This window comes from Emys orbicularis, chromosome 6, assembly GCF_028017835.1.
Source record: "Emys orbicularis isolate rEmyOrb1 chromosome 6, rEmyOrb1.hap1, whole genome shotgun sequence".
NCBI lineage: Eukaryota > Metazoa > Chordata > Testudines > Emydidae > Emys > Emys orbicularis.
Genome location: NC_088688.1, coordinates 130,138,954 through 130,166,415, shown reverse-complemented (window position 1 = coordinate 130,166,415; position 27,462 = coordinate 130,138,954). Strand labels below are relative to the sequence as shown.

General features: G+C 43.3%; 1 protein-coding gene across 2 annotated transcripts in view; it reads left to right on the top strand.

Moving 5' to 3' along the window:
- The window catches only part of NRG1 (neuregulin 1), a 132,552-nt gene that overhangs the window by 73,506 nt on the left and 31,584 nt on the right, over window positions 1-27,462 (top strand). For both annotated transcript variants that reach the window (XM_065406980.1, XM_065406979.1), the window contains exon 2: window positions 21,934-22,063. In XM_065406980.1, the coding sequence (XP_065263052.1) occupies window positions 21,934-22,063 (130 nt within the window). The remainder of the gene's footprint in view (window positions 1-21,933; window positions 22,064-27,462) is intronic.

Below are 27,462 nucleotides of genomic sequence, written 5' to 3'. Positions count from 1 at the left end.
TTCAGCTACGCTATTCGCGTAGCTGAATTTGCGTATCTTAAATCGACCCCCCCCTGTAGTGTAGATGTAGCCTGAGAATAGGTTTAAGATGAAGTGTAAGCTCCTTCTATCTCTCTAATCGCTCCTTCATCATATCCATTGGAGGATCCTCCTAATAACCTCCTCCAGCTTCCTGTGGGGGTTTGTAACAGCCCTTAGGTATGTAGGGAGCACAACACACCAGGTCTGTTCTCAACAACTGCTTCTTTATTACCTTCCAAAATGGCCCCCAGGGACCAGGCAAAACTCCTATATATATATACACTCCAAATATATGTCTAGGGACTATCCTAAACCCCCAGGATACAATATCCCTTCCCCTCATAGTTCAACAAAGTTCATTGAGAGGAAAATCAACAACTCAGTATAGTAACTGGAACTCTAACTAGAGGTGCAGGGTAGACAACCCAACCTCATGTGGTAAAAAGGAAAAAGGGGATTATTCTGCCTCAATTCACCCGCACTCTACAGATTCTTCCACAAGTCACACAAAGACTAGATCCAAGCAGATAGGGGGGTTGTGTTGTCTCCTGGTAAAGCAGAACTGGTGTAGATGTTCCCACCGTAGCCAGGACTGGCAATAACTCCACAAGCACCCCAATACTAAGAGACTGAGAATCCTTCAAGAGGTCCATTCCATTACCTGCTCCAACAGGAGCAAACTTTACCTCCCCAGACTCTGAACTTGGGTTTGTCACAGGAACAGTAGCATCCGCTGATCCATCACCGCCAGGTGGAGACAGTGAATCCTGTGAACCTGACTCAGGTTCCTCACCTCTTCCTCGGGCAAGTAAATGCTCTATGTGCTGTCTCACCAGGAAATCTCTTACAGCGACCTGATAGGAAAGTGGGCCTGTAGCTTTTATAATTGTTCCAGGCAACCACTTGAGCATTCCCACAAAGCTGTGAACCCAAATGAGTACTCCAGGAGACACAAAGCAAGTGCTCTGTTGATGGTCACAATAGTGTTTCATATTTTCTTGATGTTGATGCACTTGTTGCTCCAGACAAGGTTTCAAGAAACTCCAGCGGGTATGTATCCGCCGCCTCATCAGTAGTTCCACAGGCAATACCCCTGTTGTAGCATGTGAGGTTGTTCTATAATTACACAAGAACCAAGACAGTCTGATCTGCAGCGACCCCTCCGTAACCTTCCTGAGTCCATTCTTAAAGGACTGAACAGCTCTCTCTACCAGCCCATGTGTGGATGGGTGGTAGGAAGCAGATGTTATCTGTTTGATCTCATTAGCCCTCAAGAAGGCCTGGAATTCCTCACTGGTAAAGACATTAGCATTGTCAGAGACCTTGGTGTGCTAAACAAGAAACAAAGCTCCTCAGTTATTATAGATGAGGTAGCTACTCTGACTGGAATGACTTCCATCCATTTAGAATGTGCATCCACCACAACAAGGAACATTGACCCAAGGAAGGGACCAACATATTTGATGTGTTGTCTGATCTAAGGCCTTCCTGGCTATTCCCTTGGTGATAGGTCTGCTACTGGAAGGAATTTTCTTAACTGTTGGCATGTGGCATGGCGCAGTACTACTTACTCCATCTCTCTATCTAGACTTGGCCTCCAGACATAACTTCTGGTTAGAGTTTTCATTCGGGTCATCCCAGAGTGTGTTCTGTGCAGTTTCTCCAGGATTAACCTTCCTGCCTGGGAATGTATTATAACTAGGGTGACCAGATGTCCCAATTTTATAGGGACAGTCCTGATTTTGGGGTCTTTTTCTTATATAGGCTCCTATTACCCCCGACCCCCTGTCCTGATTTTTCACATTTGCTGTCTGGTCACTCTAATTATAACTCATGATCCCCAGAGGAGAACTCTGCTTCGGAGACTTAGTTCACAACCCCTGTGAAAATACGGATGTGTGTCCAAAGATACTGTCAACTTGGGCCACCCATGCTATACTAAATGAGAGACCTGGGGCAGAACAGAGCCACTCGCGGCTTATCGATCGGCTGATATTGGTAGACAATTAGCAATAATGCCCAACATTGCAGGCATGGTGGCCATAGGAGGAATAGCTTTGACTTCGTCCGGAAGTCCCAAAAGTGGCTTGTGGTCAGTTGTTATAGTGAAGTGTCACCCATAGAGATATTGATGGAACTTCTTGACAGCAAAGACAATATCCAATCTTTCGTTATCTAACTGCGGATACCATTGTGCTGCTGACGATAAGGAGCGTGAGGCATAGCAGAGTGGCCTGTCAGTCCTATATTCCATTCAGTGTGAAAGTACAGCGCCCGCACAATAGAGTGAAGCATCGTAAGTAAGTAACAGGTCACACTTGAGGTCAAAATGCACTAGGAGTTTGGCTGACTTCAGAAGCCCTTTGGTTTCTTTGAAGGTGATCTCCAGATCATTACCCCAGTGCCACTCTGCACCATTTTTGAGCAGTGCGTGAAGGCAGGCAAGCATCATTGACAGATTTGCTAGGAATTATCCATAATAGTTTAAAAGGCAAAGGGACGTCCACTTGAGCTCACTCACAATTTTTGGAACTGGAGCTTTTTTGATGTCTTTAACCTTCTCTTCCAGTAGTTGCAGTTCTTTTCTCGAAACACAATGTCCTAAATAAACCACTTTCTTAGCCATGAAAACGCACTTTGAGCACTTGAGTCATAACCCCACTTCCTTTAACCTTTGTAGGAGTGTTCTAAGTTCTGTAAGATGGTCCACTTTTGTCTCTCCTGTCATAAGAACATTGTCTAGGTATACCCTGACATTGCGCAATCCAACCAATAACTCTTCCATGACTCTTTGAAATATAGTTCAAGCAGAGGAAATCCCTAACAGTAAGCAGGTATACCTATAGAGTCTCTTATGAGTATTGACAGTGATCACAGCCTGCGAGTCTTCATCCAGGACTACCTGTTGGTAAGCCTGTGGCATATCTAGCTTGGTAAACAAGACTCCACCCACTCGCTTGTTGTAAAGCTCTTCTGTGCAGGGAATCAGAGAGTGCTCCAAGTGGTAGCCTGGTTTGCAGTTTGTCTGTAATCGCCACACATACCTATGGAACCATCAGCTTTTGCTACCGGCACTACCAGAGCAGCCCGCTCAGAGGATTTCACTTGTTAGATAATCCCTGTGGTCCCTAACCGTCGGAGTTCCTCTTCTACCCTGGCTTGTAGAGCATAAGGAACAGGGTGGGCCTTGCAAAATCAGGGGTGTGAAATGGTATCTACACATTTTTTTCACCTTGAGATTCTGGAGTTCTTCCAGCTCCTCTCTAAATACTTACTCATATTTTTTCAAAAGGTCATTGATCGAGCTTGTGCTTATGTGATACAGTGCTCCCAGGAGTCTTTTCCAGTCTTGCTTTAAGGTGGAGAGCCAATACTGTCCAAAAAGGTTTGGCCCTGCCCCAGTTACCACAAAGAGAGGGAGACGAGCCCCCTGGACTGATACCTCACCTCGACTTCCACCCTCCCCAATATGGGAATTTTCTCCGCAGGGCAGGATTTGAGTATAGCTCAGATAGGGGATAAAGTCAAGCTGGGGAATGCATCAGCAATATCTTTATAGGTCTCTTGCACCAACACCATAGCTGCTTCCTCTGTGTCAAGCTCCATTTTTCACATTCTGCCCATTCAGCTGTATCTTGACTAGGATTGGGCCTAACAAGAGTTCATTTGATTCACGAGAGCGAGCAGCTCATCTGGTTCCTCCTTCTCCAGTTCAGGGTCTCCAGCTGATGCTCCTTCCACATGGTGCATCCTATTCTCCTTTGTCTTCCAGGTATCCCTGCATTCCCTGACTCTAATTCTGCAGCACCTAGCCAAATGTCCCTTCTTTTTACAATAATGACACTCTGAGTCTTTATGCTGCACTCCCCATGTGAAAATGATTCCCCCACACACATCGGTAGCCCACTCTTTCTCCCTCTAGCATGAGAAGATCTGGAGGTTGGATCTTCCTAGTGTGGCTTGACAGTCCCTTTCCTATCCCTCAACTTGTGGATCTACTTGGCGGGGATCTAGAAAAGATGGCAGGTGCCTCTGGCAGCCATCTCCAGCACCACAGAAATATTCATGGCCTTGTTGGAGTGTTAGAGTGGGCTCTGCCAGAATCAGTCCCTGCATAGTTTCATTATTGATGCCATTATTGATGGTCACACAGCATATTCTCCCAACCATTTCCAAATTCACGCTGGGCTGTCAGCTGGCATAGATTTACCACAAACTGCGAGACAGATTCATTAGGCACCCTGATGCAAGAGTAAAATTTAAGCCACAGGACACCAACAGGTGGGTTTGGTTCATAGTGAGCCAATTATAGCATCCAGTGTCACCCTTTCAGGAGTTCTTGGCTCCAGGAGATCAGGAATCAGTCCGTAGGTCTTACAACCCACAACACTGCGGAGGATAAAACTTCCATTTTGTCTCATCCATTACACCATTAGCCAATAGATAACAGTAGGCGTGTTCTGCATAGCATGTCTGTGTTTCTTTTTGAGGCTCGAATTCATCTTTCCTGCTGTAGCGCATCATTCCGTAGCGTGGCTGAAAAACCCAGAGTCTGCACCTCCATGCTTCTCCTGAAACTCATTCCAGCTTCTCCGGGCTCCTAGGACCCTTCTCCTCTCTCAGGAAAGCAGCCAGTCCCGGGAAGCAGCTCCTCAGGGTACCACACCACTGACAGCACTGCGTCCATGTACAATGTGTTGCACACATCAGCCAGTAAACCTCGCCAATATGTTACAGCCTTGCAGAGTACTTAGGCAGCACAACACATCAGCTCTGATCTCAACAACTGCTTCTTTATTAAGTTCCAAAATGGCCCCTGGGGACCAGGCAAAACTCCCCATCCTGAAATACGTGTTTAAAGACTATTCTGAAATAAGTATCCTAAACCTTCAGGATACAACAAGGTTCCCTAGGCCACTGTCCTTGGTCACCTTCTCTTCTCCCTCTGCACCTTATATCTGGGTAATCTCATCTGCAAACACAAATTCAGCTACCATCTCTGTGCTCACTTCTCTACTCCAGAACTGTCGCTTTCTGTCCAAACTCAAATCTCAGCCTGTTTCTCTGACATCTCCTCATAGGTGTCAAGTTGACAGCTGATGCTCAACATGGTTAAAACAGAGCTCCTAATCTCCCTCTCCCGCCCCAGCCCTTCCCACTACCTCTTTTCTCGTTCACTGTGGACAATACCACCATCCTGCCTGTCACTCAGGCCTGTAACCTGGGCCTTATTTTCAACTCAGACCTCATTCTAGGTCCTCACATCCAGGCTAGATCTAAATCTTGCTGATTCTGTCTGCATAACGTCTCTAAGAAACGGCCTTTCCTATCTATCCACCCAACTAAAACTCTCCCAAGGCTCTTCATCATCTTGTGACTCAATTACTGCATCTCTTTGGCCTTCACAAATGCAAGCTTGCCCCATTGAGCCATTCAGAATGCTGCTGTGAAGATCATTCTCCAAGCCTGTCGTTTTGACCATGGCGCCTTTCTCTTTGCATTCCTCCACTGGTCTCAAACACAAGCTGCTTGTCTTCACTTTCAAGGCCCTTCATGCTCTATCCCTACCCTGCCTATCATCTCTCATTCACTATTAAGATGTCGACTCCTGTCTCTGATCTGCCCATGACGCAAGCCTCCATCTTGTTACATTTTCAAACAAGCGCCTTCATGCTTTGTCACATGCTGCCCCGCATACTTGGGATGTGTTCCCCGTAAACAACCACAAAGCTACCTTATTATCTTCCTTCAAAACCCTCTTTAAAATTCCCCTTTGCCGTGATGTCACCAAAACACTTGACAGTGGTTAGGCCACTGATGTGCTGATATCTCACTCTATCAAGCTGACCAATATCGGCTTGTTATTTCCTTGTACTCCCATTCCATCTGTTTGTATCCATCTGTTGTTTCTTATCTTATATTTAGATTGCGAGCTCTTTGGGGCAGGAACTGTCTGTGTTCATAGAGCACCTAGCGCAATGGGACCTTGCTCCATGACTCGGGCTCCTAGGGGCTACAGTAAAACACTTCAGAAGTTATCATTAATAATCCAAACTGAAATCAGAGTGCCCACAGAAAGGTTTGCATCAGTTTAGCTAAACCAATTTAAGTTAAACTGCTGCAGCTTCTGTGTGTGCACGTGATTTTATTTTGCCACCAATTTTTATCATGTGGCTGTGAGAATGAATAGTCAGAGATGTCTGCTCTGTCTTCATGTGACAGTGAGCTCATTCTTACCATTGGGAAACATGGGGGCAGAGGTTCACCATCATTTCATGTGCCCCCACAAAAAGACATCATCCCCACTCAGACCCCTGGAGCTTCCTTCCTTCCACAGTCCCTCTCCTAAAGATAGAGCTCTGTTGTGCCTGGCCTTGCTCTATTGCAGGATGGGATGGGGAGCAGGGAAAGCCATAATCCCCGGTGCTAGACTGTGAGCACAATGTCCAGTGGAGATTGGAGCTGTGCTTGGTGCTAAACCCCCCCTTTCCATGCCTGCTGCCAGGGGATGGCTGCGGGAAGGAGCACGTACTGCGTCTGTGTATATGGTGGCTTCGCTCCTGCTCCGACGTATGCGCCATAGGGCTGCTGAAGAAGTTTTGACTGAATTGGCATAAACTAGCTCAGTCGCTTGTAGAAATATGAGTGCAGTATTTTAAAGTAACTTCCCGAGCCCCACAGTGTGGCTGTTGTGAGAGGGCATGTTTTGGAACATTCCTCCATGGGACTACAGTGCTTTAATTGTAAGGGATCCTTGAATGTGGGCTGGGTGTTAAAAGTCACAGTGACTGCTTCTTTAGTGGTTTGAGCATTGGCCTGCTAAACCCAGGGTTGTGAGTTCAATCCTTGAGGGGGCCACTTAGGGATCTGGGGCAAAATCAGTACTTGGTCCTGCTAGTGAAGGCAGGGGGCTGGACTCGATGACCTATCAAGGTCCCTTCCAGTTCTAGGAGATAGGATATATCAGTCCCCCTATTGGACTCCCTCCCAGCTCTTATCATTCATACTCATTTTCTCTGCAGTGTCCTCTCCCTTTGGACCACTGTGTCTGGTTACCAAGAATCCTCTCTTAATATGGACCAGAAAGGAAACATTCACAGGGATATCTACAGTCTCTAGATTAGCAAGATTATATAGCTGAATTTTAGCTGATTTTATTTATTAGTGATTTATGTACTAGGGAGGTGGATTTATGGATAGAGACACGTTTATTACAGTGGATCCATTAGCACAGCTATAGTTAGGAGCCTGTCAGCATTTCTTTATAAATCAGCTTTTTGACAGGTTTATAACAAGACTGTAGAAATTATCTACTGGGTGAAATGTGCCATTGAGTCTGAGCACATTTTATTTTTGTACAGGGTTGTATTTTTTTATTGCTAGAAATTAGATCACTTTTTTAGAGTCAAGGAAAGACTAGTATTGTGGTGCCTTTATTATACTTTCTAACTACACACACACATTTCAGAAATGCCAGGCACAATAATTTGTATGTTGAATTGGTTTGCTCTAATACACTTTGCTGCAGGTGCTTATTAAATAAAAATTACTATTATTGCATTAATAATATAATTTTCAGTGAGGAAATAGCACGTGAGTGAGAGAGCCTACTTGGAGGACAAGGACAATTAAATTCTCTCCTTCCCCATTACCAGAAATACTCCACGCTTTGTCTTTAGAAAATCGAAATTGACAATAGGTACCGACATTTACGTATTAAGGGCCAAATCCCATTTACATTGGAGTTTTGCCATTGGCTTCCATGGGCCCTAAATAAAGACTCTGCAGTACTGAAATAAGCTCTATCACCTTCTCACCGAAAGGCCATGTCTACACTAGAAGCACTTTATTGCTCTCGGAATACCAGTATACTGTATCGTCAGAGAGCTCCTAGTATGAACGCCGCAATCCTGGAAAAACTGCGCTTTATACCTGTTTAGTAAAACCACTAACCATGACCAAAACAAGCTATAGTGTAAAAACACATTCCCTAAACTAGGGACTTCAACCAGCTATGTTGTTCAGAGATCACATCTTTTCACATCTCTGACTGACGTAGCTCTGCTTGCAGAAGTCTGGGGTGTAGATCAGGCGTCAGAAATATACATCTAAATAAAATGAAAAACGTGTATTAAACACTAGCAAATTCTACTGCCACTTGTTAAAGTTGATTCCTCTTACCCTGTATGGAACAAAAAATCTTTGAGGGTACAAATCTCTGAACAGCCCTTGAGAATCGCTGGCTATTATATTTTCAACTAATCTGGTTTAAAATCAGCAGGCTTTATCTCCGAAAGTAGTCAAGTAAAAAGGGAAAAGTGGGAAGGAATATGTTGCTTTGTGTAAAAAATTGCTCTGAAGTCACCTTTTTACTGGCAGGAGCACATTTGATGTGTATCATTTCACACACACATTCATTTTTAAATGGTATTATACCAGTGGGCTGGAAATTAAGGGGGAGGGGAAAAAGAAAAGTCTCCCTGATATATAAAGCACGTTGCTTGATGGCAGTTTCAAGTGCCTTGACAGTTCTCTGTTAAAAGACCTTGCTTACAAGAGCTCTAAGATTTGGCTAAAAGCAAAACACCTGATAATGTCATTCTCCGCTACTCTCTTCTGCTGTGATAAGTTCTCAGAAGGAAAATGGAAATGAAAGTCTGCATTTTTCAGAAGAACAGCTGACCTGAAGAAGAGCTCTGTGTAAGCTCGAAAGCTTGTCTCTCTCAGCAACAGAAGTTGGTCCAATAAAAGATATTACCTCACCCACCTTGTCTCTCTTTTTCAGAAGAGACATATCAAAGGGCTGCATAGATGGAGTATTGGAGTGAAATCTTCCAAGTGTACCCACCCACAAAAGATTGTCTCTTCTGAGTCTGGGTGAGCAGCTCTCAGGCAAGGCCAGAGAGTGGCTCCCCTAGCAGAAACCACATGCCAGATCCAAAGTTTTGTTAGGTGCAATGATCTGTTTGTCAGACTCTAATAACCTTTTCCATGGGGAACAGTGCATGGCTGGCATGAAGAATTGGGATACAACTGTCAGGCAATTAATAGCTCTTCTTTTCTGCGGGTTATTTCTCAAAGACTTGTTTTAAATTGCAATGTGCTTCATAAAAATGTTCTGAAGAATGTCAGTGAGAACATGAATATCAAAGTAAATTGGTGAATAAATTCAGACTTCTCAATGCATTAAGAAGGAAGCTGTCTCTAGCAACAATCCTCGCACGACCGTCTTTAGGAGACCTTTCCAAGTGCTGCTGTCTTATCATAGTTGTCTAGGAGACACCTGACAGCTTGCGAGTCCTCTTTTTTGCTTTCCGGATGAAATTCTTTGTGCAGTAAATTCCACTAGGAATCTGGGGGATCATTCTACACTGGTTTGTGGTTTACATAGAAACCCCATGGGCTAGAGCCAGACTTTGCTGTGCACCACAGAGGGGCACTGGAGTTGTCTGAGGGATGAGAAAAGCCATAATGCCTCAGCATTGGCATGTCCCCTTCCATGCCCAAACATCCATAGGGCTCTGCTCCTTTGCACCCGTGTTAGCAGAGGGAGGGGTGGAGAGGGAGAATGAGTAATTGTCTTTATTTTAGAAAACCTTTGTACCCTCGATACACTGACTAACTTTCAGAAGCATTTTTATTTTATTTTATTTTCAGTTATAATATATTTCCCGACAGAGTTAGAGAATATTTCTCCTTGTACCGAATCTTGAACAGAAGGCAGATTTGGGACATTTCAGCTAAATCCAATCTGCTAACTGTAAACCCCTTTTCCTCTCACTCCTCCATTGCTTGGGCCCCAGGACATAAAGCACTTCAGCAAGTGCTTAACTTTAAGCACGTCCCCTGGCTTATGAGCCTGAGCTCCAACTGAGTCACAACATCAGAGCAACACAACTGCGAGCCCTGCGAGCTCCCCGGATGGGGAGGCTTGCTCTCAGATGCAGTGTAGACATACCCATTGATTCATACTGAGGAGCACTAGAGATTGGACATTATAGAATGTGTAGGGGAGGACTGGACATTGGTCACTCACGCAAGCAGATTTAACCTGGGACCCTGACTTAGGCCCCGAGTCAGCAATGCAACTTAAACATGTGCCTAAATCCATTCTTCTTCATTAAAGCTCTTAAGGACATACTGAAGACTCACCGAAGTCAAGGGGACTTAAGAATGGAAAGTTAAATATGTGCTTTCTTGGGGAGGGATGAACTTAGGATCATGCTTAAAGTTAAGCACATGCTGAAGTAGTTTGCTGTATTGGGGCCCTGGCAATGGAGGAGTGAGAAGAGAAGGGGACGTTACAGTTATCAGGTTGGATTTAGCTGACAGGTCCTTTATAATGAAAAGCTTGCGTGTCATTTTAGGAAGTTGGTGAATGGACTTTACTACCTAGCATTCAAAGACACATTGTCTCTATCGCCATTAGCAGAATGCATTAATCTTAAAGAGTTAAAAGATTAAATTGAAATTAGGAGTAGACCAATAGAAATTAGTAGAGTTAGTATATTTCTGTTTATCTACAGAATTTGAGTGCACACCTGAGACTAATAAGAAAGATTCTACAGCTAAAAGGGGAAGAAAAGCAGACTTTGAATCAACACATCTCTATGGGATGGAAGTATTTCATTAGTCCATCTGATAAGCAAATAGATAGATATCACTCACCAGCATATAAATCAAGACTAAAGCATGACTTTATTGAACTTATAATATAGCACTTGCTACAGTAACATGCAGGAGCAGTAAAAGCTTGGCAGACTGAGCCGTAACACTGACCTAGTCTGCATGTTTTATGAAGCACTTCACTACCTTATTTCAGTTTAACTCAAGCCACAATGGTTAAGCGTAGGGGTATTTTGTAATTTAAGGTGTTGTTTAAAACAGGTGAGACACACAAATAGCAAAACATTTCACATAGGAAGACAAAACCATAGAGCTGAGAGGAAAAAGAGCCCCCAACCAAGAATAAGAACTCCAGTATGTGCACTTACATACTTGCTGGCTCAGTGAACTATTACGGCACCAGTCCTGCAATCGGATCCAGGCAAGCAGACCTTAGCAGTCAGCACGTGCAAGGGTTTGCCTCTGCAGACCTAGCTGCAGGATTGGGACCTATGTGTGTTAGTGTTTCCCCTTTGGGGGAATTGTTCTTGCAGAAACCAAACAAGAACAGGTGTTTATTAATGCTTTTGGAATTAAAATAATTGTGTGCATTTATTTACTGTACACTACATTTGTGGGATAGAAATGATAACGACGATATTGGTTATATTACGATCATACCCAGAGAGTCGAATCAGGATCAGGGCACCATTGTGGTAGGCACCGCGGCTTGATAAAGAGCGAGGCTAGACCCTTTTCATGTCTAGTTGGCTGGTTCAAATCCAGGTCAGCTTTGTAGAGACCTCGGTAGCAGTGTGTGCCTCTGATGTCTGTTCATTGGCCTGTATGAAATAGGACTCCTGGTGCTCTAGGGGCATCAGCCCACTTCCTAATAGGCAAGTGCCCTAATTACAAAAACATCACTCCAGTTGCCTCTTACTGACAAACTTATTGGCAGCCAAGGGAGATCTGGGTGTGGTTCTGTGGAGAGAGTTCTGGGAACAGTGAAAACTGAATTCCTGTGTAAAAGGAGAAACCTAAAATGTAGCCTGCCGGGGCTGTAATGAAAGTGAGCCATCTTGTTTCTCCAGAGTGCTCAGGGTCTAGTTGCTATGGAGCTCTCACTCCACGTGCAGTCACCTCCCTCTCATCATCTCCACCCGGCCCTGCTGGGGCAGGGATCCCCATGACTCACGGGCCCACTGTGGCCGCACTTCGGGCTCCATTTCCTGAACTAGCTCCGTTATCCTATTTCATATTATCTGTCTCTTTTTGTGAGTATCATTAGAAACCTTCCCCCCACGCTTCCAGGCTTGTCTTCTCTTTGGGGCAGCTGAAACGTGTCAGCGTGTTACACCGAGCTATATACGCAGTGCCTAGGGCATTCACAAGGGATCCTTTCCTTTTCGTAGAGGCTGGCCAGTATTATGCAAGTGTGTTGAACAGGACTAAAAATGTAAGCACTTAAGTATGCCAGGAAAGTTCCTGGCATTTGCCTTCAAGGTTTCCTGCCCGCATCTATGGTGCATAAGTCTATGTAGTGTATCTGATTCATTTCCCACTAGGTATCGATCTGCCATACACCTGAGAAAGCTGTACTAAGAAAAAGAAGGGGTATATATGTCTGCTTTATTTCTAGAACTGTACTTCTGACACGAGCATCTCTCAGCAACTCGAGTGATAACTGGGCCATATCAATAGCGTCTGCAGATACCATTTGTGATGTGGATAGACAATGTAAGTGTGAGTGACATAATAGACTCTAGCTGAGGGTTCCCAATACAACATGTGCACAGTCTCGTGGTTTAGTTCAGTCTGTTCACCCGCGTTAAGTGATCAGCCCCCAGTTCATGGAAAAAGACTGTTTCTCAGATATCTGCTATCTGATTTCTTTCTTGTCTCATTTGCTCTACTTTACCCTTCTACAGAAGGAAGAATGAGGCCTTCTGAACAGTCCTCAGAGCATGAGGCGTTGCTCCTTCTTTTAAATCTATTTTCATAGGTTCTCGGGGCCTGGTTTTCATTTACACAAGGACCCCTGTAGGCATTGTGAAGAGGTCTCAAAGAGAGTATAAATTACATTCACGCCCACTTAAAAATGCCTTTGTCCTGCCAGAGCTGGGCAAAGGGACCTAATGTAAATGAGAATAAGGCCCTCTGTATAAGAGACCATTCTCATCGAACACATTGCAGACTTCCAGGATTCTTTGCACAGTTATATCACGAATTTTCAGATGAGTAAATCATTTGCATTGGCCTCCTGCCTGCACAGGCTTTAAATGAATGGGCTGTGATGAGCCACAAACTCAGTTTACTTGGCCACCCAGATTGTTCAGGATAACGTGTATTCTCCAGCTCGGGGTGGAAGTCAGCTTTTGGAATGTCCCTTCTATAATAGCAGTCGCATTTGCCTCCTTGTCAGTCCCATCCTCCAAGTGCTGACGTTTTCTCCGATGCTTGACACAGGCCCCAAATATAAGGCACTTACCTATTCAACTGTTGGTTTGCCATGCATGTTTTCAGAGCCTGCTTTCCTAGACACATGACCTTTTGGCCACCACACCTTGTGCATTTTTTCTATCCGTACAATGTACCCCAACATGACCGTCTATTTTTCTGTTGTTCTGTCCTCCGATTGGATTGGAGGCATTTAAACTCCCCATTACCAGTGAATGTGTCGTCTCTTGCTGCATTGTTTAGCCTCTCCCGATTTCCCTGAAGTGAAAGCTGACTTCATTTGCAGCTTTGTAAAGAGTTCCTTGTCTGAAATCCAATTGCAAGCCAGGTCTATCTTTGCTCATCTCGCCTAATCTCAGATTTCCCCAAGTTTCTAATTTCCCCTGTGTTATGCGCAGTCGGGGCTCACGTCTCATCTTGTGTTTTCATATGAAAGACTAATCAGACTTCCTTAAAGACAGCCTCTAAATTTCCCTCCCTATCTCAAAAGTAAACAAAACAAAAATGTTCCTGGTCATGCTGCCTGGTGCATACGTCTCCTCTCAGCCCTCCGCGGTGAGCTGAGATGCTGTGCAGATCCTGCCGGAGTGCTGCTGCCAACTGGGTCAGTCTGTTGGCCTATCAGGGAGGAAGCGACCTGGCACAAGGAACTGAAGACTTAGTCTTTAGTTTTCTGCTTTTCTTTTCTCAGTTTGCACTCTTGAAGGGAAATTGCTTCTGACTCTGTGTCATGGAGGCGAGCGGGACAAACTGCGTTGGTTCAACAACAGTTTACATTCTCTCAAGCTTTCCTGAAGTTTCTATCTCCCAGACCCAGTAATTTCCTGTTTCCTTTTAGCTGGCCCTGATCTTCAAAGAGATAGTGCCACAGTAAGAGAGCTATAGAATCCTTCCCTGACTGTTACGGTACTTGATTCTGGCTTCTAAAGGCAGAACTGGCTCCTTAAAAGTTCATCTGTGAATTTACACAGAATATCATCCAGACTGTGACTAATATAATAGTCCTTCTTGAAGATTAAGGCTAAATATATATATATATATATATTTTAAAAGGTTATTTCCTATGGATTAGCCCAGACAGCGTGTTCTCGAAATGTGCCATTCAGCAACAAAAGCCAAAGATCTTGTAACTCTTCAGCTAGAGCCTCTGAAGAGGACCACAGTGGGAGCTCGAAAGCTTGTCCCTTTCACCAGCAGAAGTTGGTCCAATAAAAGATATTACTTCCCCCACCTTGTCTCTCTAAGGCAGGGGTGGCCAGCCTGTGGCTCCGGAGCCACATGCGGCTCTTCAGAAGTTAATATGCGGCTCCTTGTACAGGCACCAACTCTGGGGCTGGAGCTACAGGTGCCAACTTTCCAATGTGCCAGGAGGTTCTCACTGCTCAACCCCTCGCTCTGCCACAGGCCCTGCCCCCACTCCACCCCTTCTCGCCGCCTTCCCTGAGCCTGCCATGCCCTCGCTCCTCCCCCTGCCCCTCCAGAGCCTCCTGCACGCCACGAAACAGGTGACCGGGAGATGCGGGGAGGGAGAGGGAGGTGCTGATCAGCAGGGCTGCCAGTGGGCGGGAGGCGCTGGGAGCCGGGGGCGGGAGCTGATGGGAGGCTGCTGACGTATTACTGTGGCTCTTTGGCAATGTACATTGGTAAATTCTGGCTCCTTCTCAGGCTCAGGTTGGATACCCCTGCTCTAAGTGATGCTTAGTCTTGCCGGCAGCTTGGCGGCTGAAAGAGAGGAGTGCAGACTGCATGTGTGACACTGGTCAAACAGATGCCAGCTCTGGCCAAGTCTGTAGGCATCCGCTGAGCACTGACAAATTCATAGCTGGAAACCAGACCAGCTCACCTGTCTGTTAATATTGTTCAAGACAGGTGTTAGACTGGTGAGGATGTGTTTAGTGTTTAGACTCTATAAAATGCTTCTAAGTTGCTACGTGCTTTAATCTTACTTGCAATGTCTGAATCCCATGCTACAAGGCAAAATATAAGTTTGTTTTAAAACTGCAAAAATGCCTGCTCTGAACTTATGAACTCAGACGGGAAGAGAGGCTCCTCCACCCATCTAGGAGGGCTATCAAAATTAAGTGGGCCATTGTAGGACAAAAGCTTTGTTGACTGCCCCATCCACCCATGCAGAACCACATGCAGAAGGATTCGTCCCATTGGTTGGAATGCTGGAAGAGGGAAACAAAAATAGTTGGCATGAAGATTTTTTTTTCTCTTTGTTGTCTGGATTTTTAGAAGGGCTGGAGCTAAGAAGCAAACAGCAAAGATCCCCAGGGTCAGGCTGGGTTAGCCCTAAATGACATTCAGTCCTGACAGATTACTACATCTCCATCATCTTTCGGAACCATAGACTGAACCTGTTAATAACTCTCTCGATTTCTTTTTCCTAGTTAATAAATCCTTAATTAGTTTACTGTAGGATGGGATATCAGTGTTGTCTTTGGTGTGAGATCTAAGGTACAAATTGACCTGGGAGAGGTGACTGATCTCTTGGGACTGGCAGCAACCTGAATATTTTGTGATTTTTGGTGTAAGTGACCATTTATCACTAAGTCCAGACTGCAGAGCCCAAGGGAAATTCCATGGTAAGACTGTTACAGGGATCCAGGAGTTCACATTTGTTACTAGGTTGGTGAACTCTAATTATAGGACATTTGGGGTATCTGCCCCATTTTTGACAGTCTGCCCTGAGGTAGGCACTCATGGTCATGAACCACTCCAGACAGAGTGACAGCATCCATGTGACATGCTTGTTGGAGAAGTGAAAGGCATGACACACACCTGATTTTCAGTTGTGAGGTGCTACCTCACATTGTACTGATGTTGCACACTAGCCTAGAAACGTTTGTGCTATGTCTGTGGCTTCGCAGGTATGTCACAAAAAGCTGAGATAGCTCCCCCCTCTCACATTTTGGATAGACATTGTCTATGCTATGGTGGTACAGTAGGTGGCAAGCACTTCTGAGTCAGTCGGAATTGATGCCCCAACATGGAGTCATGCTATTGGAGTTGTCAACCTTCTGACAAAATGGACAACCTGGCCATTCAGGGCCACTTTCTGCCACCCTACCTCACATTGATTAGCACCTTATTTTACAAATAACCACCTGGAAAGATACTATTCAACATGCACGAGGTGGCAAAATCTAGCCCTAAAGATCCTATGGCATTCTTCACAAGGGTAGGAGCGTTGACCCCTGTGTTATGGCCAGATTCCAACTCACCATACATAATTGCATTCTGCCAACCTAAAATTTTCCCTGCAGTTTTAATTGGGTAATTTAGTCTTTGCTTCCTGTGCTAAAATAATATGTAGATTTGCAGTGTACTATTACAAACAGTGGTCACCTTTCACCTCAGAGGTGGCTGCATTTCACTGATGGATGAAGGTTATGGCCTTTCTATTGGTTCAGTTTGTAAAATGCTTTGGGAGCCATCCGAATAAAAGGTTCTGGATAAATGTAAGATGATAACTCTACCCATTTTCTCTTTCCAAAAGTCTGCGGCTTCAAACTATGATGACAAACGCATTTGGTAAAACTTGTGATTTTGTGATTCTTTGTGTTTTCCTCTGTTTGATTTGTTTTATATTTTGGCCTGCAGTGGTGTTCATTCTACCCGTTGTAGGGATCCTGGTATATTATGTTACAGATTTTCTCACAAACGTGTGCACACAATACTGATTTGTGCATGTATATTATGAGATTTTAAATTGCTCATTTGAAAAGTTGCTTCTATATGTGCTTCAGTTTTGCACTTGACTAGAACAGGCCAAATTCATAAGCGTGCTCTGGCTGCTTTATGCCATGCCTGTGATGCAAACCAGGCACCAGAGTGATGCAAAGCAGCCAGAATATACTGATGACGCTGATCTTTTGACCTAAAATGCCTATTCATAATACACCAAACATTTGTCTCGGTTTTTTCTTGCCCAGAGGTCAATCTTATATTTTGAAATTTCAGTGTGTAGTTTTAAGCACGGCTAGAGTTGCCTTTTTAAAAGCATTAAATGTAAAGAAGCTGGAACATATCCATCCATATTTCTGCCGAAACTAAAATTCTCCTGTGTGTTCCAAAATGACAGAGTTTGGAAGCAGTTGGTATCGGCCTAACTCTGTTCCCATTGAAGTCAATGGAAGAGCTTCTGTTGACTTCAGTGGAAAATCTACCCAGCGTGCTTCTGTTTGTTTAGTGTTTGTATTGGGAACTTTACCCATTAGCAGCTATCTGCAAATACCTCTTCAGAGGATTTATATAAACATGAAGGAATCTTAACGGCATGTCTTGGAGTTGGGCAGATAATTAAATATTATTAACTCTGTTTTATGGGGATCACTCTTGGGAGGTGCCAAGCAAAGAAGTCAATGGGAGTTGAGGATGCTCATTACTTAGCAGGATGAGCCTTCAGATGGTTAATCTGAGACATACAAGGATGAAGTGACTTGTCCAAGGCCATATGGGAAATGAATCCACTCTGCAGATCTTTCAGTTGCTTATTTTCAGGTCAGTAGGGAGTTGGGTTTGTGCAGAGAATAGGGTGATTGAACTCCAGTTGGGAGAATGTGGGGACAGTAAGGCTGATTGCATTTAGGGATATGTGGTGTCATCGTTTCAGAATATGTCGTCTCTGAGTTGTCTCTTTTTTTCATCTCTGTCCCTGTCTCTCTCGCTGGAGTGAGTTAGAGCTAGGCTGCAGTTGATAGTGGTGTTTAGTCACAGAAACGTATGATGTACTGAGCGTTTTCTCTCGTGTCTTCTTCACAAAAGGAGACAAGGCTGTCTACTTACAATTCATCAACTAAGCTTATTCATGACCTATAAGCTGCCTTCAGAAAGAATGATGATCCTTTCTGTGCACCGAGGCTGGCACTTTATTTTCTCGTCACTTGAGCATTGACATCTTACCTGTCACCTTGGTTGGCTGAGAGTGTGTCCTCTGATGTTACACCGATGTCTGCAGAAACTGGATTAAAATAGGCATAGGCTTCTATTGTGCGTAGATTGCACAGATGTTCACTAGCAATGAGAACACGGAGCCTTCTGAGAACTCTGTCGGTGGTAGCAGATTGACTCATAGGCACTTATAAAGGATCCATGTGTACTAAAGCTGTAGCAACATTATTATTTACTGTAGAGTTCCATTTTGGAGAAAGGGGGGAGAGAGAATCCAAACTAGCATGCATTTCCATGTTTCAAGACACAGAAAGGTTAGAGATCTCCCAGGTAAGCAAAAAATTGCCATGACTTTGCAATGACTGTCTGATGTGAAATTGTGCTAAAGCTTAATTAAGAGATTGGGCTTCCCTGAGGTTTTGGGGTGGAGTGTGAAGCATTTTTTAGAGAACAGTTATTAAATGTGTCTAAAACGTCTATGATTTTGAGAAAGATAGTATCTAGGATACCTCTCTAGTCTTCTGATTGTGCTCGAGTAGTTCCCTGAGAAGGGAAGAGATTTCATTGCCTTTCATTGCCTTGCGAATATTTGCGTTAATGAGAATGTTCCGTGTCATTTCTGCTACGACCAGTTGTTTAGTAAAGAAAATGTTGCTTGCAGTCATGAAAAAAGAAAATGGAACATCCAGTATTTTAAAATGCCTGCTTATGCCTGATGTTTATAAATTGTTTTATGATTTGTGGTTTATCCTTTAAGGAAATTAGGAAAAGTGGATCATGTAAATAGATTTGCATATCACTCGTGCCTATTTAATATGGGCTTATAAAATAGAAATGAAATTAGGGTAAAAATTTTGGCTAGATAATTAAATACGTAACAGAGGAATATGTTAGCTACTGCTGTGCTATGCCTTTCTGCTGCAGCTCCTTGTCAATACATTGTAAAATAACTCAGGCCCTCAGGGCCCCCTCTGAGAACTTTATGAGTTACGGAAGGCAAGAGCTATGGGGCTAGTTACGGATTGAGTGAAATCTGCTCTGAGGACCACCTGCTCCAGAACTCAACATTTCTTCCGCCATGTGGGTTTAAGGGAAACCTAACACCAAGATTTTGGTGCTTTTTTAATTTAATTTGCAAAATAGACATGCAGCGGATAGAGTTAATACTGGTTTATCCACCAAAAATTATGCATCAAAGACAAGCTGTCTCCAGAACTAACTGACTGAGGACAGAGGTGGATTGAGACTGCAGTGCTAGTCTATCAGAAAGGCAGGAAAAAAACGTGCGTAAGATTTATAGGATACACCATGCCAAACTTAAGAGTGAGAGGAGAAAAAAAAAACTCCTGGCAAAACTATGTAAATCCCTTCTATCCTGGGGTTTGTCTGAGAATGACAACATATTCCCATCTCTCGCAATTTGTTCAGAGCCACTGCAGCCATCCAAAGTTCACTTTACATCAGCGGGGCACTAACGGTTACTTCCAAACTCCATGATGATCAATTTTGATCTAGCTGCTGCTTAAAGAAAAAGTGCCGAGCAGGATGACCGGAGCAATTATAGATAGCTACAGGCTCGTTCTCTGCAACTATCCTTATAATTCAATTTCAAACATTCCATTAGTCTTCGTGGTAGTAATAAGCTTTGCCGGCAGGAGTTCAGGCAGACAATATTGCTTTTCATTTCAAATTAATGCATTAGATTTTTGAACCATAGGATGTCTTCAGAACAATGGTCTTACTTTCAGGAAGAAATGTTTTAAAGGGGCTAAAAGGAGGGCAATATGCATTCAAGCTACATAGGTTGAACTAAATTCAGAAGGGAGTCTAAGCTAGTAGTGTAAGTTACACCTTCCAGTCCCATCAGCATGTATGTATCACCTACCGAGAGCCACATTCACTTCAACGTAAGCTTGGTCTACACTTAAAACTTATACCAGTGTAGCTATTTCAGTTAGGGATGTAAAATGTTAACCGGTGAACCAGTAAGCATCAGTCTTACCGGTTAACCGCCTTAACCATTAACCTCAGCGGCCCTGTGCCAGCTGGAGCAGGCCCAGCCATGGCCCCTGGCCAAAGCGTCCAGAGCAGTGCCACCTGGCCGGAGCAGGCCCAGCCTCTTAATCCGTTAACCATTTAAACAAAATGCTTTTAATCATTTAAACAGTTAACTTTTTAAACGGTATTTACATCCCTAATTTCAGTCAGGGATGTGAATGTTTCTGTCAGTATAGCCAATGTCATTTGGGGAGCTGGTGTTCCTACGTTAGCAGAAAAACTCCCGTTGGCATGTGCTGCATCTATACTAGGTGGCTATCCTGATGTAGGCTGTGCAACGTAGACATAACCTTACACTTGACAGAGTCTTTGGACTACTACAGCCATGCCAACCCCCATAGGGTTGACCACAACCAGCTGACATGACGCACTCTCTACAGTCGGTGAAACATCCTGTTAAAACGTGTTAGCCAAGGCTTTTAAAACATGACCTATTTACCCAGGCTTGATATGGCCTTCATTTAACTGAGTCTAACTGAGGGGCAAGGGGAAAGGAATGGATTGTTATCAGGATTTATTATTATTAATTGTTCACATTTCATTAGCACCTCGGGGCCCCAATCAGGATCCGGACCCAAGATGTAACAAGTGGGTGCCAACAAATAGAAGGCAGGAGGGAGGGAGGCCCTGGGAAACAGCGTTAGGAACTCAGGTTTATACGAATGAGCAAGCTGTGTGCACAGCTGAATGGTTTCGGATCAGGTAACTTTAAAACAAAATTACAAAATATAAACCAATTAATACGATAACCCTTAGAAATCCCCAAGTCTAAACAGCTCGTAGACTTTGGGAACTGGGCCTGACCTGGGAGTTTGGTCAGCAATGCTATGGGAACCTGTGGTAAAGGACTTCACCTTGAACTCACTCTAGTTTCTCTTTATTTCTATTGTAACCGTTTCTGACTTTAATGCCTTATACTTGTACTCACGGGAAACATCTCTTCTTGTAGGTAAATAAACTTGTTTTATTCTTCAACCAATGTTGTGAACTATGTGGGTAACTCCATTTAGGGTGGCAAACTGTTGTATATTGAGCCTCTTAGAGGGGCAACGGACCTAATCTATCTGGACTGTCTTGGAGAGGGTAGGAGAGTGCAGAACACATGGTTTTGGAGGAAATTCCAGGACTGGAAGCATGTTGAGGTCACCTTGCAAGTGGTAGCCAGGTGGTGGAAGTCAGAACGTGACTGATGTGTGGCTGGCAGGCTGCAACTATACACAGACGGGCGGGGGGCAGGTGGGGATGACCTGCGTGCTTGAAGGCTGTTTGTGAGCAGCCCATTGGGAGCTACATCAGCAAAGCATTGTGAGGCACCCAAGGGTGCAGCGCAGAGGTGACCCAGCCCCTCACTGGTTTGGATTGTATCCCGGAATGTCATAATATCACATTATGTAGTATTATTAATATTTATTATTTAACATGTATATTGTGGTAGCACCTAGAGGACAACTAATCGAGGGCCTCACAAAGATATAGTGACTGACAGTCCTTGCTCCGAAGATCTTATCACAATAGGCTTAATGCAATTGAAATAATTTCACATGTAAATTACACAGTCCTTTTAATTAAATGTCCCTGAGCTCTGATAGAATTTACAGGTGCTTGATGGATTGCAGTATGGAATTTTAAACTCTCCCAGTTTGTGTGCATGGAGCGTGTCTAAGGATTGTAACCCTCTTTGTGCTCTTTAAATTGGTCAGCACAATACTGCCTCGGCTAACTATTGTTTTCCATGGCTCAGATTAATTCTAGGAGGCCACAAGCAGATAACTCACAAGAATCACCAATTCTTCCCTACCCCATATCTCTTCCACACACATGCCTAAATTGTATTCAAATCCAAAGACTGTTCTGGAAAGAACCAAACCATCCTGAATTGTGTTTTCTCTCTTCCAGCCACTTCTACATCGACTACTGGGACAAGTCATCTCACAAAATGTGACATAAAGCAGAAAGCCTTCTGTGTCAACGGGGGAGAGTGTTACATGGTCAAAGACCTTCCAAACCCCCCCAGATATTTGTGCAGGTAAGAAGCCTTTGGCTTATTTTAGTGGAGCCATCATGTTTCTCATGTACTTTTTCTCAAAGTAACTGCTTTAATATCTGAACAGTTCTTTCTCCCACAAACGGCCCAGCAGATATTTAACAGAAGCATTAGATGTATCTTCACCTTTGTGTGGCAGAGAACTCTCTAGCTATTGAGAATGACCTCTGTGTAACAGCGCTTGTGTTCATTGCAATGTTAACTCGAGGTATAACTTGAGTTTTGCCCCTAACCTGACTCCCACCCCCACACAGAATCTCTAGCTCAAATTAAGGGGTGCTCTATATTCGAGCTAGCTAGCCTATCTGGGGGGTGGAGAATGAGGGAAGGGGGTGAAGCCTGAGTAGTTTGTCGATACTACAGTCACAGTGTGTGATTGCAGCTCATGTAAACATATCCAAACTAGCTTTAATCTTGCTAGCTCTGGCCCAGAGCAGAGAAGCCGCTTGACAGCCTTGAGCTAATTATGCAGTGGAGATGCAATAGCTCAAGTGACAACAACTCATCAACTGCTAATCCAGTCACTGTGCTGCTAATCCCATCACTCTGGGTAGCTGGAGTGTTGTTTCACAGTGTGGTTGGTCTCACTTGAGAGGCTAGTCTAGACTAGTGGAATAACTCAAGTGTACTTACCGTTGCAATGAAGCCAAGTCTATAGATAGCTCACACAATAGTTATTAGAACTCCACAGATGGTTTCATAATACAGACAGAGCTATGTGCCCAGCTGGCATTTGGATACCCTGAGATAACTATTATTTGAAATCTTGGCTGTTAGATCTTAGAGGACAGATATCACCGGTTAAATATACCCCCAGATAATGAAAAGATACATTGTGGAATAACTGTCAGATATAGTACATACTGTATAGCACATACAGGAGTTCATTTTTATTAACATGTTGTAGTAAAATAAATGACTTATTAAAGATCAATTAAAATATTATTTAGAAAACTTAGTGCTGCCAGAAGCTGTTTTGTTTTGAAGTTAGGTGACTACAAAGTCACCGTGTCTAATGAGGTCAAATTAATAACAGGAGTTATTACTTTGTTAAATGCATTATTTTGTAATGAGCAATGTAGATTGCCACCTGAACTTATCAGTGGATGTCAGTGTTTTAGATGCAGTGCCTTGATTCGGGAAAGCACTTAAGAATGTGCTGACGTTGAGCCGTATTCAGGAATTCACTCAAGCACATGCTTAGCCTTGAAGTGCGTGCCTGAGCACCCTTCTTGAATCACGGCCTAGTTTCGCTATCACAGACAAACCCAAATCATAGCATACATCAGCCCATTATTCTGCAGAAGATCCAGTATAAATACAGTTGCTGTGGCTGAAGCTTTGCATCTTGCTATAGCACATTGTACAACAGATAGGTACCTTCGGAGCTGTAGTGGTGCTGATAACAGACCAGAGCCGGATGCAACTGAGTGCTCTAAACTCTCACTGACTTCAACACGTGGCATTCAGTATCCTGCAGAATTGAACCATAAGGGAACTTTTCTCTGTAAGAATATTGGCCTTTTCAAGAGAGGCAGCAGAAGCTAGTCAATAAGATACACAATCTGGTGTAATCACATGAATTTTCAGTCTTTTATAAAGGCTAAAAATCAAAACCCAATAACTGCAAAACCCAATAATTGCTCTTCTGCAACATCATGTAAAGTGAGGGTGGAGAGACACCTTGCTTTCACATGGAAAGGAGAAGTTAGGAGTTGCTTCCAGGAAATACCGGCTGCACTCTAGTGAAACACTTTCTGTTCACTTCAATTTCGCCGTTTTCTATGGATCTTACCTGCAATTAACAAGATTTGTTTTTTCACAAATTCCCCGACTGCTGGAATCATGACTATTTATTCTATGGCTGTTTATAACCATTTTCTTTAATGTAAAAGTACCAACTTTGTTTTTGGACAATTGTACTAAAATTACATGATCATCATAACCAAGCAGTGCAAGATGACCCAATTTTAATACTACACCTCTGGGAACCTACCAGAAACCAGCTCCTGTGCTTCCACTTCTTCATTTCCTCCTCGTACCCCATTCAGAACATTTCATAGCAGCCCAATGGCTGTGCGCATAACACATTTGCTGTGTGCATAACATTTTTACTATTAACTGGTATTGCACTGTTGAATTTAGAGTCACTTCTTTTTCACTGTATCTCAGGCCATTTTTTTTAAATTGCCAGATCTGACAGTGTTTGCTCTTTATTATTGTAATTTTATTTTATGTTAAATATCCCAGGCCCTCTTAAATGATTTTTTTCCATGTAGAAAAGAAATAATTATTAAATCTAGAATCAGAATGAAAACAAAAATAACTCCCCAAAATTTGTGCAGGGCACTTTTCTGGGTAGCACAAGAAATATCTGGAGAAGTCATTACAATGTAAAATCACAGGGCTTGATTCTTATTTATACTAAAGCGGTGGAAAGGGACCTCACTATAAAGGAGAGCTAAGCTCACAATTAGTTTGCAATGCTTCTGCTATGTCACTTTGATATTTACCAGCACTGAAGCTGTTTATACTGTAACAAAACAAGACAAATGTCTCTGCGATACAGACACATGAGAATCTGAATTGTGTTTTATTGGGTACATACTGCAAATCGGAAGAAACAAAATAGCATTATTTTCTTGCATGGTTAAAGATATGGATGTCTATTTTAAAGTGTTTGTTAAAACAAATATCTGTCAAGGACACATTGCTTCCTTCTACTGTGATAACAAATCTTTTTCCAGAATGTGCCAATGGAATCAGAAAACTTGAAAGATGGTACTTGCTCTTCATGTTTCTGCCTTGGTAGCAAGTTCACATTTTCCATATGCTCCATCTGTGGAGAGCAAAAACAAAATTTTTAAAGCATGAGTCTCATTGTTCTAAATTGTTTTTATCACGAATCAAAAAACGTGACTCCAATGCACAACCACCATGGAATTTTCCAGGCAATGTCTCTGGTCATATAAGCCCCTGTGAATCTGTCTCCTATTGCTAAAGTCAGAAGTTGTGCAATCAAAAGTGATTTCCAAAAAACTGAAGGTGTAATAATTAACACTGTGTCACATTTTGCTTTCACTGATACTAGTAGAAATTTTGAGCAAAATGATTGTTTTAGAGATGTTTGCTAGTTACCTGGATTTATTTCTGAGATGTGTACATATCTACAATGGACTGTGCCTGAAATGTTGCGTAGAGCGACATCTACAGTGGTACAGTGTTGTATACATTTCTCTTTTGTGTAATCTAATTACAAGCCTGGACTAAATAGAATAATCTCAGTCTAAAAAAGAGGGTTTGGAGGGGTTTTTAAAGAGACATTGGGTAAAACTTTGTAAAGTACCTAAATGAGAAAGGAGTCATTTTGAAAAGTGATTTTGGCACTTGGGCCCAGGTCCTCAGAGATATTTAGGTGCATAACTCCCATGGGAGCTAGATGCCTACACACCTTTGAGTAGCTGGGCCTCGGAAGCCTACACCTCATTGGATATGTCTACACAGCAATTGAACACCCATGGCTGGCCAGGGCCACCTGGTTTGAGTTTGCGGGGCTCAGGCTAAGGGCTTGGGACTCCACAAAGGGAAAGGGTCCCAGAGCCCAGGCTCCAGCCTGAGCCCAAATATCTACACAGCAATTTTTAGCCCCACAGCCCGAGCCCCGTGAGCCTGAGCCAGCCACATCCATGTCATGGGTCTTTTATTCCAGTATAGACGTATGCGTTTCCTTTCAGTAAGACTTAGGGCATGCCTTCTCTGCAGTCGGAGATGCGATTGCAGCTGGAGTAGGCATACCCACACTGGCTTTCATCTGGGTAGTCTGGCTAAATATAGCAGTGAAGACAGGCTGGCACAGACCCTGGCATGGGCTAGCAATGTGAGTAGACACCTACAGTCCCAGGCAGCCTTGTACAGCCCATGCTGAAGCTGTGCCGCCAGGTCTTCGCTCCTATTTTTAGCATGCTAGCTAGATTAAAGCTAGGCTGGTATGTCTACGAGCGGCAGTCACACCTTTGACTGCAGTGCAGACATAAACTTAGGCTTCTAAGTGCCGATATCACTTCTGAAAATGGGACTCATGTTTATACTACAGTATCACAGCGACAGGGCTACAGCTGTGCTGCTATAGCGCCTTACTGTGGATTGATGAAACAGCTTTTTCCATCGCTGTAGTTAATCCACCTCTCCAAGAGGCAGTAGCTAGGGTGATGGAAGAATTCTTCCGCTGACCTAACCTTTTCCATAATGGACGTTAGTTCAACCTAACTATGTTGCACAGGACGCAACATTTTTCACCGCCCTGAGCAATGTAGCTAAGGCAATATAATTTTTAGGTGTAGCCCACACTTTAGGCTTTTGAAAATTTTACCCAAAGTCTAATAGTGCCAGACCATGTGGTACACCTCTACCCCGATATAACGCTGTCCTCGGGAGCCAAAAAATCTTAACGCGTTATAGGTGAAACCGCGTTATATTGAACTTGCTTTGATCCGCCGGAGTGCGCAGCCCCGCCCCCCGGAGCGCTGCTTTACCGCGTTATATCCAAATTTGTGTTATATCGGGTCGTGTTATATTGGGGTAGAGGTATATTTTGACAATGTTGTTAAAAGGAGAGTGGTTAGCAGCTCTCTCTTATTTGGAGAAGACTCTATATAGTATTCTTCATGTTTTTGCAAGCCCTGTTTTGAACAGTCTTTCCATAACCCATTTTTGATTATGCTAATTTGATATTTCCTTAGTAACACACCACACAATTTGTGTTGCCTTTGCTGCTGTTCTTCCCTAAAAGTGATTTTATGCTACAGTTTCGGCGGTTGAAAACAGTGCTTCTTTCTAGCAGATAGACATTACTTAACCTTGCTTAACAGCAAAAGAATGAATTTCTTATTTTTATAATTTTCTATATCCTTGTTTGCAAATGGAATGGGTAGAGTAGGAATTAATTCATGTGCTGATCCAGAAAACTGTTAATTGAGGGGGGGAAAGGGAAGCTTATTACAGTGCTAACTGAAAGGTTTGCCAAGTCTGAGTGGGTCAAGAGGCAAGATAGTGTTCACAATTCTGAACTAAGCAGTTAAAGGCACAGTTCTTACAGTGATTCATGTAAATGATGATAAAATAGTCCTGTGCTACCTACCTGTCCTACATATTTGCTTATAGTAAAAGGACTCGTTCTTGATCTTCTCTATTAATATGTACAGTTAGTCAAAACATGGAGACTAGTCTTTTTTCAAAATTAAAAACCACTAAACACAGAAATCATCAGGGATTAGAAAAACTTTTTGACATTATTCTTTTATCTGATCAAAGAAAGAGCTGTGGTCCTGATGATTTAAGCCATTTAATTTATTTAATAAATAGTTTGTATAGCCTCTAATTAG